Source organism: Microchirus variegatus, assembly GCF_963457635.1.
Source record: "Microchirus variegatus genome assembly, chromosome: 16".
Taxonomy (NCBI): Eukaryota; Metazoa; Chordata; class Actinopteri; order Pleuronectiformes; family Soleidae; genus Microchirus; species Microchirus variegatus.
The window spans coordinates 23,387,125-23,402,175 of record NC_139817.1 but is presented as its reverse complement, the minus strand read 5'-3'; the positions used below and the strand labels follow the sequence as shown (position 1 = coordinate 23,402,175).

The 15,051-nt window shown below is 40.3% G+C and overlaps 1 protein-coding gene across 1 annotated transcript in view; it reads left to right on the top strand.

The window, feature by feature from the left end:
• Positions 1–11,876, top strand: part of galnt9 (polypeptide N-acetylgalactosaminyltransferase 9) — a gene marked incomplete at both ends in the record, with an annotated part of 85,017 nt that extends 73,141 nt beyond the window's left edge. The window contains 5 exons of the mRNA XM_083903006.1: positions 3,138–3,323; positions 4,789–4,926; positions 6,380–6,475; positions 10,622–10,789; positions 11,730–11,876. Coding sequence (XP_083759132.1) covers positions 3,138–3,323; positions 4,789–4,926; positions 6,380–6,475; positions 10,622–10,789; positions 11,730–11,876 — 735 coding nt within the window. The remainder of the gene's footprint in view (positions 1–3,137; positions 3,324–4,788; positions 4,927–6,379; positions 6,476–10,621; positions 10,790–11,729) is intronic.
• Between the last annotated feature and the right edge of the window lie 3,175 nt (positions 11,877–15,051).

Below are 15,051 nucleotides of genomic sequence, written 5' to 3'. Positions count from 1 at the left end.
TGTCATCTTATTTTTTGGCTTTATTTGACCGTAATTTAACAAAAATCACCAGATTTTTGTTTGTTTTTTGATTTATCATCCCGCAAAGCTATTTCAGTCAAGGTTCTGTCATTGCTTGTTTAACACGCAGGTGAATAACGCACACAGAATATGTCATAATCATTTTGTTACTATAGTAGAAGTAGTCTGACTAATTTAACAGACCGAGTACACAATGTAAAAAACACAGCCATCCATACACATTAACTATACTGTTTTAATTCTAGATGTGTTGCTGCTGTTTGGTACAGGAATATGGTTCCGTTTACGTCATAAGCCAAAACTAATACAAAACATATATTTGGACAGACTGCACATAACTACACAAATGGAGGAGATCCATATGTTTAGAATCTGTTAATGCAATCAGGTTAAGAGAACAAAACAGGAGGATACTTTAAAAGTTTGTGTACACCACTCTCTTGTGAATGTGCCTTAAATCAAAAACATGGTCAACTAAAAATAGTTTTCACCTCGCCTCTGTCACACTAGAGAAAATAGATTTGAAGCAGCCTGGTCTCTTAACACCATGCAGGGGGGTTACCAGTTTTGGTTCAGTGAAAATGTAATGGATCGGAACATCTGTTATGCACTGTGGTGATCATCATTACAAGACTGTGGGTGGTGGAGGCTCTGCAGTTTGTACGTCTGGAAGAGCATTACCATATGCTGTGTGGCATTCTGATGGCAGTGCACAAGTGTCTAACTGCTGGGCCACTTTCCCACAACAGATGAGCTGTTTCCCTTCCCACAATTTTAAAATACAAATGTTTTGCTGCACTCTGAGAAATAACAGTTTTGGTACCAAGCGACTACCTGTCATTTTGTTTTATTTGAGTATGTTTGTTGGGTGTCACATCGTCCCTCAGCTGACAATCAGTCAATGCACCGTGCTTTTTAAGATGACTCAGTCGTTGGCCATACACACAGATTTCTGGCTGTCATCTGCAATTGTCTGAGGTCTTTTTTATTTATGGTTCATCGGCTTACAGAGCAATTTATCACACTCACTTTCCTCAGCACAAAGCAATGAACTGTAACACCTATTTTGTATTTTTTTGTATTTTGTAGCACGGAGTCAAGGAAAGACTAGCTGAAAGGAGAAGTTTGGGTAAAAGAGCTGGTGATTCTGAATGCTGATCTTCATTTGGCCAATCAGTGTGGCATTTTCACTCATGTACCCTGACCCTAAATGATGTAAGACATTGAACAATGCAGTGTTGTAACATGGTAATGTACAGCATGTGTAACTGGTATGTATATCCTGGACCTCTAAATAACCAGCCCCAAGGTTGGTCTGGGTCCAAATCAGGACCAAGGTCTCTCTGTAGTAGCAGATTTGTGGATACATGCAAATATATCATATTTGTATGCTGGTATTAAGAACCATACAATTTATATTTACATAGTAAGAAGGGCTGGTGCAGTGCCTCACAGTAAGACAGTCACTTGTTCAGAACCCAGTTCAACCAAGGGCCTTGTTCTCCTCTTGTGTGTTGGGTTCTCTCTTTGGGTACTCCAGCTTCTTCTCACAGGTCAAAGAAAATGGATGTTAGAGTAAGAAAAGTCATGCAGACACATTTAATGCAAAGGTTCTGACTCATCAAGAAGAAACGACTACGAACTCAAAGTTCTTATGTCCCAAGTGGAACTTACTATTGCAATTAGAGATCGGTGAGGTACGATGTAGCTCACCAGTGGTACAAAGATGCTTCAGCTAGGGGGAGAGTTCATCATCATTCCCATGGTATTTGGTACCAAACCCCAGTAACCCCAGTATCAATACCCATATGCACAAGGGCAGCTCAACCAAGAGATAAGAACGTAATAAAGTTTAAATCCTGGAGGAACACAGACTCCTCTCACTTGTCTAAGTGACAGACAGTTCTCATCGTGAAGGGCCCTCGGTTCCATCCAACTACCAGACTGTTATATCCTGCCTTGGCACAACACATCCTTGCCACTAGGATGAGTGGTGAATGGTTCAAAGACAAGAGCATAGTCCAGAAAGGAAATTGGCAGTAACACCAGGGGAGCCAAGCACTAACTTCTGGTTGGCAGGGAAGTCAAAAATGACTGTGAGACCAGGAACAACAAAGGGTGCACTGCATGGGCTGATATCAAGAGAAAGCTAAGGGCGCTTCATTAACAACTTGGTGGGACTATGGAAGATAACTCCTAGAGGCCAACTCAAAGCCCATTCCACAAGTGAGCATCATATAAGGAATAGTGAATGCCTCAGGCAGCTGAACCCCAGCAGAGAGGGGGAGCAAGAGGGGCAAACATGGAAAGACAAGTCAGGAGGAGCAGAGGCCCTCTCTCCCTCCCTCCCTCTCTCTCTCTCTCCCTCTCTCTCTTTCTCCCACTTCCTCCTGTGTGTGATTGCAGAAGTAGAGTCAGGTGTTCAGGAGTCCGGTCACCAGCTGCCATGCATCCTCATTAAGCTCTGCCTACAAATATTTGGTTCTTCCTTCAACACTCTGCCAGCCTCGTAGAGTCTGGTTGCACATTCCCAAACTGTCCCCTGGCGTCACTCCCACCTGCCTCATCTCTGCACCCAGCACAGCACAGCTTTGAAAACTCATCTCCAGGACTTCATTTCCCTCTCCACTCTCCCTCAGTCCCCTTTCCCAGATCAACACTCTTTACCTGATAAACTATCACACTCTTATCACTAATAATTTGCAATTATTAAAACGTACGTTTTCATGAATAATATTCAAACTATCTCCTATCTGTGTCATTTTTGGGTTCACCACCATCAAAACTCATTTTTAATTTTAATGATGTGATGAAATTGTGAATATGCATCAATAATAAAATAAATGTGGGACCTTCTTCCATGACAAAAAAATTAAAATTAACAACCAATTGCTTTGTCTTCAGTGAATTTAAACTGCTAAATATACATTGTGGATTCTAAAGCTTTTGTGTGTTAACAGGACGATATTATGTTGTTGATATTATGTTAATGTTGTCATAATTAAATGAAGACTCCACAGAGTTTGCCACTGTGTCCTGACAGTGAAAATCTCTTCTTCTAGCATTCATTCGTCTGTAAACTAGTTCACATTTGATTGAATTGTCCTGCTCTCTAGGTATGGCAGTGTGGAGGAAGTATGGAAGTCCTTCCCTGTGCCAGAGTGGCCCACATCGAGCGCACAAAGAAGCCCTACAACAACGACATAGATTACTACGCTAAGCGTAATGCCCTGCGGGCCGCTGAGGTGTGGATGGATGAATACAAATCCCACGTCTACATGGCCTGGAATATCCCCATGAATGTAAGTTTTTGTTTTCAGTCTTCAGTTTTCAGGTTATGCCCTGAGCTCTCTGGAACAACATCTCTACCCTGCTCAATTCTCATGCACACATGTATGCTGGCACTGCGCAGACGCTCGTCAATAGAAATTGAGAATTCAGATTTCATCTCACTTGACCTTCACACTGGCAGCAGAGCAAAGGCAAAGTAAGGAAGCGGTGCAGTCTCACTCCCGATAGATAAGAGAGGTACATGAAGTGAAGCAGAGGAGCCTTGTGTCTAATTAGTGTAATTCTGTACACATCGGTTGAGCTTAATTGCTTTCAAGAGTCTTTTGAGATGAGTTGCAAAATAATAAAGAGCCACTTTTGTTAATGAAGAGTTTAATGTTGAATCCTAATTGCCTCTTCAGCCAAGGAGAATTAGATGACTGTCGGAGAAGGACGTCACGAGAGACAGCAAACATCCAAAAGATCACACTGATATTTTCACCACAATTATAAACAGGTCTGATGTCCCCATGTTGTGTCACGTCATTTAATGGATGTTTTACAGTAAGTGCAGGTCGGAGATGCCAACTGGGGAAAGGCTGAAACCTTGTGTGTGTGTGTGTGTTTGACAAAATAGCCAGTCGGACCACATCCCTTCGCTGGTGTAATTACAAACACAGCAGCAAGGCCCCATTATTGCCACAGCTGTCTGCCAGTGGAGAGTTATTTTGTGTACAGTGCAAAGATCTAACGCAGTGATTATTCCATCTACCCCCCCATCCCCAATCTGCTCATACACACAATCACAGATTCTTGTTATTGAAGTTCCCGCAGCGCAAGCAATTACATTGGTGAGCGAAGACTTCATGACACTCCGCAGCGACCGGCCCCACATCCAATTCTAAACAACATCTCGGTGAAATTAAAATGCATTTGTTAGTGATGTCTCCCCTGCCCCAAACACCACCACTGACCAACAAAATGTCTTTTAAATAGACAATTACAGCAAGTTCGACAGCTGGCTTTAAATTACACGAGGAAGGAAAAACTGATAACAAAGCCTTCCTTGGGAACTTGCATCTCTTTCTCTCTGTCACTTTGTATATGTGTGTGTGTGTGTATAAGGGTCAGCCATTATTGCAGCTATTAAACATTCCTTCCAAACAATCTGGGAAGCCACCGCAGTAATGCATACAGACTGTGAGGGCTCATAATTTAGCAGTTGATTAGAATTTACTCAGCACCAATCATGTCTATCTTCTGTCTAATTCTTGTTGCATCCTTTAACCCTTAATGCTCACGTATTACAGATCTGTGCCGCAGGTGCACCCATGGTAAAAAATGCCGTGGGAATAATACACAACTCGTAAAATGGACATCCCGGTGTGTGCCTAGCAGTGTGTTGAGTGTTCTCCAGCAGCTGTGTGCATCTCTGTTGTAGTAAAGCTCCCACTGATGAAGTTGTTTTTTGTCTTGTTTGCTCTCACATGCTAACAGAACCCAGGAGTTGATTTCGGGGACGTCTCGGAGCGTTTGGCCTTGAGGAAGAAGCTGCAGTGTCGGAGTTTCCGCTGGTACCTCGATCACGTCTACCCCGAGATGCGTATCTATAACAACACTATTACATACGGCGAGGTGAGAAGGACACTTGCTAACAGGATCCCTTGAAATACCTGTGCATGTTCATTTGGTTTATGTTCTCATCTACAATTCAATTCAATTACAGAGCTACAATGGAGAGAAGATGTGTTAATGTGATACCGTTGGTGATAAGAGTAAAAAGAATTAGTGGAAATCCTATTAATTTATGAATTGTGAATTATCAGGATTGTCTTAAAGATAAAGTTTAGTATTATTGTTTAACAATGCAGCATCACAACACAGGATCCTCAAAGTGAGTTTTAATTAAAAACAACTTGTTCGTTTTCTTTTCCATCTTATTTGTGTTGGTCATTGCACGGTGGGAGAAGATAATAGGATTACGACAGACTGAATGCTCTTTTCTTTTTTGTTATTTTTTTTTTAACAATTGAAAACATAAAACACAGAATACATCAAAATTAAAGACCAGGTGTTAAGCCGCCCTGTTATGGCTTTTTGCAGATAATTGGCATTATTTCCAATCTGGCGACCAAACTGGGTAAAAGTTACCTTATTACAAATGAGTCTCAGCTGTCAGTGAACATCAGTGCTGACCAGACCAGCCATGTGGAACCTCCCCTGACAACAACACATGACAGATGTGTCACAACCTGGAAATTAAGCCATAAGCGTTGAAATCCCACAGAGCTGAAGCTCTTGCTCAGTGCACACCACCATCTGGAGGCCTGGAGGGAAGGAAGAGACAGAACTGAGACTGGTCACTGCATAATAATATTAATAATCATGTAAAGTCTAACCATTACCCTGAGACGATATAAGGCTTTTATAAGCAAGTTAGAGTTAAACTACTGTAAGTAACTTGGACACGGTGAAACGACCTAAAACATTATACCTCAGTGTATTTTGGCTGATGGCGATGTACCTTTATATATCCCAGTGTTATTACCTCACACACACACACACAGACCATCGCAGACTGCTCCGCTGATTATTATTCCCTGCTCCGGTCTATTCTCAGCCCACTACAATGAAATTGCTCAGTGCTCCCTCGGTGATCCATGGTAATTAAAGCTGCAGTGTGTAACCTTTGGTGATTCTGTTTTGTTCTTCTGCCTCAAAAACTATCTAGCAAAACTATCAGACCTGACTGAGGGAGTGTTTGACTGTATACAGACACAAGTATTTATCCTGTCAATCGGGTTTTTGAACAGTGGAATTAACTTGGAGCTTTATTATTTTTTGCCTCCTTCTGCTATTGACATAAAATGAATCACTTCCTGTGTGCAGCACAGGCTTAATCAGTGTTAACTGTGATCTTTGAATGTAACAGACAGTTTGTTTACTGTATATTTAATCATTAAGCACTTCACTTTCATTGTTTTATGCAGCCTGGTCACTTTACGTACAGTAATCTGTCTTTATGTCCAAATTGCCGAGCTCGTCTCTCCCTCGTTTGACGTACCAGTGTCTCTTTGCCGTCTTTCAGGTGAGGAACAGCAAAGCCAGTGGATACTGCCTGGACCAGGGCTCTGAGGACGATGATAAAGCCATCCTTTACCCGTGCCACGGCATGTCCTCTCAGGTCAGAGCTGAGTTGTCCTGTTTTTTGCTCAAGAGAAAGGAAAAAAAAAACATGCAAATACTATTAATGCATGATTATTGTTCTGAAATAAGCCACCCTTTCTGCTTGTGTTGCTCTTCATTATCTGTTGCATGAAGCAGTATTATTACAAGGACACAGAAAGATCGACGGCCTCTCGTCTAGTGTAAGCCTTTGATATAATTTAAAGCTTCACTGACTCTTATAATCCTGCACTCCAGGGAGAATAAACAAATGGAGATGAATTTTGTGTCTTTGTATTATTAGATTACAGTGATGACCGATATAACCGCGAGCAGGCCAAATTCAATTTAATGGCACACTGTGATTTTGCATTCCTTTTTACCGCTGCTCCTTTTACTTATTGAAAAATATAATTGGTCTGAATAAATCTTCATTGTGCCTCTGAAGAATGAGGTTCTCTCAGCCAGCAGTGGGCGTGGAAGTCAGTCATGGCTAATGTCTCACCTTTGTCCAACAGTATAATGCAGTGAAAGCGTGGCACAGTGTAGGAGTTAGAAACTATTACATGTGCACACATACTAAGCAGAAGTGCATTAAAGTAAATGTTGCATTTTCTTTGTTGGTTAATGAATGTGCAGCACTGTAAAAGGGTGGCTGAAGGTGAATATACTATAAATAGGGCACTCAGGCTTAAAGAAAGACTTGAACTATTTCTTTTTTGGCTCTACTCCCAGCTCCCAGTGTGGTGCACTCAGGTGTGCATGGTGTTGTTGTGCAGACTGATAACAGTCTCTAAAATGTCTTATTAATATATTACTAATATGATGTTAGTTATTTCCCATTAGAATATCTAAAAACTTTAACTGTGTTGTTTGAGCTTCCACAATCCGCCATTTTAATCAAAGTAATGTCAGGATTTCGGTTGTTTGCCAGAAATAACACCTAACCCTCAAAATGTCTGGACATCTTTTTTTAATGCTTATTTTAACCATAAAAGGGGCCGAAAATGACCTGTGAGTAAGTGCTTTTGCCCATTTTTCCAGAATAACTTCCAATATCTTATATCTTAGCAGTTATTTACAATTTACTGCACATTAAACTTGTGAATTAACAATTTAACAGGAAGAAAAACAAAACAAATTGTGAATGTTGAATTAGAATTTTGAACAGCATAAAACATATTTAATAATACATTTTTTTGAGTTTTTGTCTCTATGTGTAAACACAAGCCAAAACAATGCAAACTATGCACAGGCGTTTTTTCCTACTCTCTTCTCTCTGCTGACAAAGATGCCGATTCTTGGGTTCCTGCAAAAGCATGAGTGAAATTACCGTAATAAACCGATGTGCTGTAGTACTGCAATGCAAAGTGCACTTGTGCAAACGTGTCGTCGGTGATACGCTCTGTGTTAAAGGGTTAAACCAAAGATTTAAAATCCACTTATTATATCTTTTCCATTTTAACTTTATATTTAAACTGGCTGACGCATTTGAGTTTTCAGAAAAGCAAGTTGAACAGTTGTTAGTGTTGTTAGTTCCCGCCCGATCAGTAGGGGTCCGTGCAAGGTTGTTGTGCTTCTGGCTACAGTGAGCAATGGCGTCCGAGAGAGAAAGAGAGAGAAAGACTTGGGCTTTATATACAACCCATGTAGCCATGGGTGACAAATGCATAGCAGACTCTGAGATGCCAAGGCAGAATAAATGATGAGCTTAAGAAAAAAAAAATCATCATTGTAATAATCTTACTTTCACTGTGATGGTTGAAAATGTGCTCGGAAACAACAACAACTGATAAGGTCCTGCACTGATCCATCATCAAACTGCACCTGATGTTATTGTTTTGATTGAAAGTCTCCCATAGATACTGTAACACTGCGAAGGTAGGAACCCAGTGCAGTAGAAAACAAAGACTTGTCACAACATTGCACCATGAATGAGCTAATTAACAGACTTGTGAGTAGCTCGACCTCCAGTGGATTTTACAAAGTTTTACAATGGCAGGAAACTAATGGAGTGGCTAATGTTTCTGCATGAGGCTCAGGTTAATTGGTTTGGCAGAATTATTTTTCGTGGCCTTAATTATTTGTTGTAGTGACATTTTTTTTAATGTATTGGCATTAGAGGGCTGCCTGACTGAACTGTAACTAGGTATTAATGAGAATGTTACCAGTTAGCTACCACGATGAACACATTTTACATTATCTTGGAGCAATACAAAACTGAAAATGAGGTGACCTTTGGACTTCCACCTTGAGACAAATAGCATACGATCACCAAAAATGTGTGGTTGGGAATTAGAAAAATGTTTAAACACTAAATGTCTGCCATAGCTCAGTGCAAAGAATAACCCTGATTAGCATTCTCATGAGCAGCCCAACCACTTCCAGTGAATCTTGAGTGACACACAAAGTAGCACATCATTTTCTTATTTGTTCCAAGTGGTTTTCAAAAAAACAACCCTGAATTATAAACTCTCTCTCTTTGTTTTTGTTTCTTCACCTCGAAAACCCTCCTTCCTCACGAAGTTATAAATATCAGTCACAGCCCACTCGAACACTGATTATAAATAAATCAGTATAACACCATAACAAGTTTGGATACATGACAATTACAAAGGGCCTGCTTTTATAATGGGTTAAAAGACATTTTCTGCATGTTCTGTTCTAAGACGGAAGGAAACAATCACACGGAGACAGAAAACAATATGGCACATTTTCACATCAAATAAAGCTCCAGAAGATGCATTGTTTACAACAAGTCTGGGTACAAAGGCAGGCTGTCACATTGATTACTGATTCTGTGATGCTCCCCCTCAAAGCTGGAGATGGATCGCTCCGTCTCACATCTCGTTCTTCATAGCCTCTAATCTGTCTGATTAATATTAAATGTTGCACCCTTTTACGTAACAGATATGTATCATCACAGAGTCTTTTCATGTGCAGGATTAAATGGTGAGGGATCAAGTTTTAGTTTAGGAGAAATGCTGTGACTTTGATTAGCAGGACCCTGAAATACTCTACAGACCAACATGTGATGAGAAACATTGTCTTAAATTCAGATATTTTCTCATATTCTGACTTTGTGGCATGTGCTTTATCATAGAAGAAATGCATACAGAGATAAATTCCATTCCATTGCAATATGTTGTAAATGGAGCACATACAGTCGTACAGGATGTCAACACATCTCAGAAATGTGGATGACACTACCGCACACAGTGGATTCACAGATGCAGTAAGAATAAATTAGCCTTTAGCTAACACTAAACTGGATGCATTTATTGTTTTTCCTTTTAAATATAATGCAAAAATCTATTTTATGACTCTGCTAAACCTGTTGGTGCTGTGATTAAGCTATCTTTAAATTGTTAAATTTTGTTAAATATACTAATGTTAGTGATGTCTGTAATGCAAGTAATTAAAATGGTCTTTGAAGCTGACGCAACACATTTCCCATGTCTGTCAATAAATAATAATAAAAAAATGTAAATCTACATGGGTTAGGGTTATTTTGCTTTTATTCTAATGACTAAATTAATGAGTAATTAGACAGTGTGCATTTTAGACACCATTGTTTAATTGCATCTTTCATTTTAAACACAGAACTACACATAGAATTTTGTGGTTTCAAAAAGACCCTGACCTATCGAGCGCCAACCAGGTCATTTTAAAATAAGTGACTGCCATCCTGAATGCAACAAGAAACATGTCCTCTGATTCCAAAGATCGCAACTTCCAGTCATTGTCAATCAAATGTGCCGTGACACCCAGGTAACTTTTGTTTTATCGCCGGTTCCGTCGCTCAGCTTCGTAAAAAATGAAACTACTATTTCTCAGTCTCTCGTTAATCTCGGAATAACTTGGACAGCTCTAGTAAGTATTTATGTAGAAATAGAGTTTAAAAGCATTTCAGTTTGTTTCAGTTCTGTCTGTTGTGCAGTTAGCTGACCAGACGGAACACTTTTCTTAATCTGTACTTAAACTCCTGTTGTTTATCAATGTGAGTCAAAACATCACCACTGCATTTTACACTGAGGGGTCACACTGTAGCACATTTAAAGGTTGTGCTTTCTAAAAAAAAAAAAAGTGTTTGCGAAGGCTTTGCTTTACTGCTGCGGTGCTTTGAGTCCAGCAGTGATGTGCATTAGTTATCTCTGTGTTGCAGCTCGCCCGCTACTCCACCGAGGGGCTTCTCCAGCTGGGCCCTCTGGGGTCGACCACCTTCTTACCTGACACAAAATGCCTCATCGATGACGGCAGAGGACGCACTCCCACTCTGAAAAAATGCGATGCAGTTTCAAGGGGATCCCAAAGGCTATGGGACTTTACACAGGTAAAAAAAAAATCTGCACTTTTTATATAATGCACCGTACATACCGGTAGACAATATCTTCGAGAGCAGGGAAACCCAACAATTCCCACAATGAGCAAACACTCTGCATCTCTACAGTGGAGAGAAAAAACTCCCTTTTAACAGAAGAAGAAATCTCTGACAGAACCAGACTCAAAGATGTGCAGCATCTGCCTGGACAGGTTGGGGTGAAAGGAAACATTTTGGACAGGTGGGGAACAGAAAGGGGGGAGAGAAAGGACAAGAAGGAGGTGAAGTAGAGACAGAAGAAAGAGACCAGGAGCAGATATACAACAGAAAGGTTTATGTTTAGACAGGACAGTTCTGAATCAGTGATGACATGTTTATAGAACTACAATGTCGTTTCTACAAGCAGCAGCAGAGATTGTTGATAAAAAATCATACTATCAACTTTAAAGGTGCATTATGTAATAAATCTAAAGCAACTGGCCATAAAATCCTCCTAACATGTCACAGAGACTCAGGAATAATGTTCATATAACAAACTGAACTCACCAACAACAACAGTACAGACAAAATATTTGCATTAAAAAAATATATTTTGCAGACTGCAAATCATGTTTGTTTGCAAATCATGTTTTGTCGTTTTGTCACTGTGCATCGTAGCGTTGCACCAGAAATTGCAGAAAAATAAGCTGACAAAGAAGAAGAAATGAATTCACCTTGCCTTTCCACCATTGCTGATCAAAGCTGAAACCAAAAGAAACCCACATCGGGAAAAGGTCAATTCACCTGAGAGTGAATGTCAATAAAACCAATCGCCATAAAATTCTTGTTTTGACCACTGTGAAAGGCTTATTACTGATGTCAAAGCAAAAGACATTAATTGTGTTGTAACCATGTGTTTCTTTCCAAGGTTATTTTGCCAATGACCTAATATTCACGTGTGTTGCTTCGGCAGAACGGTCCAATCATCAGCAGGGACACTGGTCGATGCTTGGAGGTAGAAATGTCCAAAGATGCCAACTTTGGCCTTCGCCTGGTGGTCCAGAGATGCTCGGGCCAAAAATGGATGATACGAAATTGGATTAAGCATCCCAGACACTGAAGAACACCAGAGGACAGCGCCACAGAAACAAGATTGGGGTAGGGTTTGAAGTTTGGAGCTCAAACTGTGGGAATGTTCAGAGCGGAGCAAGGAACTGTTGCTGGTGTGTGGTTATTTCACACCACAGACTTCACCGCACACGATGCGTTCTCAGGCCACAGATCTGCAAACAGTGCTAAAGAAGAGGACGAATGATATGTTCGCGTGTTCACAGACACCTTACGTTGAGCTGCACTGTTTGAGACGGCACGTGTTTCTGGCACTTGTATAGAATAAGGTAAGGAAACACCTGAGTGTAGCCTGTAAAGGAGGTTCTTCTGTTTATACTGTAAAACTAGAGATGTGGATAAAAAGAGAGAGGGAGTGTGAATTTAGTTTCTTTGTTGTTGTTTTTTTTATTTCTTTTTTTCTGAGTGCATCTAAGCAAATCAAAAGATGTAATTGCTGTCAAATGCCACATCAAACTGATTACTTTGGGCTGTGATTTGGAAAATTGCTTTTGGACATGTGGCGCTGCCTTCAGCAAGTCATGGAACAGGCTTCAAAGGAGCTGCCTGTCATCGGTCAGAAGATATTTCACCCACAATCACATGCATCGCCACACACATCAACTTTGTTTCTTTGGACTGAATTGCTTACTGTGGACAGGAGCAATCGTGTGCCTTTTTTCTCTTTTCTGACCGGGCATCGTCAGTCCTCAAAAAAGCATGTACAAATTCATTTGGAAGTTAATTATGTATAAAACAAAGTATAAAACAGTTAAATGACAGTAATATATTGTAAAAAAGTGAACATTGATAGCTGTCCTCTGATAACAATTAGGATAATAAATCGTTTTGGTTTTTTTGATGAACTGCTTCTTCTATTTTTGCTTCATAAATTGTACTTGACTAAGTAAGACTGTGTTAAGGTGTCTTTTGACAAGCTTTTAGAGTACTGATTTGAATTCACCTTACAGCAGACCTGGGCATGATACGCCCCCTTTGGAAATGAGGAAGTACACATAAATAATGGGGCTCTAGAGTGCGACTGACTTCATATTTTTAAAGGGATAGTAAGGAATTTTTAACATAAGACCTATTTTCCAACTCAGCCGGTGTGATGGAGACGTCTGGAGACGTTTTCAAGAAATTTCATTCAGTTCTTCTAGTTGCCGAGTTCGCTGGTGCTATGGCTAGCGCAAGTCAATGGTACCTGCTAGCATGGCATTAGAAACACTCATACCGACTCCACAGTGCACCCGAGGCAAATCCATTGTAACGGCAGACTATCGATGTACATATCTGTGTTGATAGAATGTTTGAAATAAAACCAACCTTGCAATTTGAAGGATTTATGTCTCAGCAGCAGCAGAGAAAGTAGTCCCTCAAAAATGTATGCGATGCACGGTTAGTTTTGTTTTAAATATAATTCTATCAAGCGCCTAGAGGAGTCGTACTAATATTCCATGCTGTAAAATCCACATCTTACATTTTTCTGAATGTTTGTGACTGTTTCCCCAGTGTGGATTTGAAGACCTGTTACAGGCTTTTAATTGGCTTCTTGGTCATTGATTGGATTTGAACTCCTCCCGGGTAAGAACCTGCATTTGTCTCCTTTTCCTCACAAATGGTAAATGGGATGTTCAAGGCCTTTTAGTGATCCATCTGCAGCCTGCCACTGAGGCTGTGGTGATTGTCAGATTGTCCATAAATACCCTGACGGCAGGTGAGTGGACTCCTAGATTCATGTTCATGGCCAAGGAGAACAATATCATTCATTAAAAATTCCCTTCTCCAGCTGACGGAATGAGGATGTTATTGTTCAGAGGTGACTCTCAAAATGACACAACTGTAATAGATCAGGTCCCCGATCTTGTCTAGACCAGTGTAATCCTGGTCCCAATCCTGGAAAAACGGGAGGGTTACGTCAGGAAGGGCAGAGTAAGAAGGTGGAAATATGAAAAAATATGAAAAAAAAAGAATTATAGAATGATATTATATTATGCTTTTCAGCATATTATTATATAAGTAATAAAATGATCATGATATGGCATCATATGTTGTATACCCTTAATGCATTGAATCAATTATTGCATCCACTCTATTGTTCCACCATCCACTAGTAGAGATATACTGTACATACTGGGATGCAAAGAACTGTGTAACGTGTTTTTTTTGCTGATGTTAACAATGTTGTCAAACCTGCCTGTTCCAAACGCTCAGTTTAATTTGATTTAAACAGCTGGTTTACCCTAAGAGATTGCTCTTGCCATCATACGTCATGCTTCTTTGTCTGATCTGTTCAGGCTTTGACAGCAGTGCCAGTTAACCTGTTGTAAAGTTGGTGCATCATCAAAAAGAATGTTTATTTGAAGGTTAAAAATCTGACATGATGTCGCTTTGAAAGTTATTCTCTGCGTGAGTATTAACAAATACATTTTGGGGTGGATTATAATTTTTAAGGTGGAGTTATGAATTAATATAATACATTATGTTTGTGTTTCAGTGACTGTCACTGATACATCTCAGCATTCCTCTTAATGACGTGTTTTTTTTGTTTCTTTTGTGTTTATGTGTCATGTTTTATTGTGAAACTCAACTCTCCTCTCGTTTCAGACCGCTTCACTTCCTGTCCCTGAGTGTTTTCCTTCCAATCTTGATGGTCTGCCCCGCCCTCATTAGATCCACCTGTGTCTCCCTCCACCTCTGTGTTTGTCTTTGTACCTCAGCTGTCTAGTTATTCCTCATGATCTCTTTTCCTTTTCCGTTTTTTAATTATTATTATTGCCAGTTTGCCACCTTTGTCTTACCCTTTTGGATTTGTTTGCCTGGACTGACTGATCATTGTGTACCGAACCAGCCTTTGTGACAAGTAAAGGTGAATTTTGTTTGAAATCTGACAAACGCGAACAAATCAAGCGTCTCTTTACTTGTAGCGGAAGTCCCGCCTCCACTCTCTCCGCTTCGTCTGCTACGGCCGCGGTAGCTCCGCCCTCTCCCTCACCTCACGAACCTCATCTGCTGACACGGAGAAAGACGACGAGGACGACATTTGACCGGCTGAGGACACCGTAGCGCTCAGGGAAGGGAGGGGGTGAGCAGAGGAGCAGTTCTTTGTTGTAAATTGCAGCCTCTCCTCTAGATGGCACCATAAACTACTTACTTCACCTTTAAATCTGAATATTTTCTTGGTT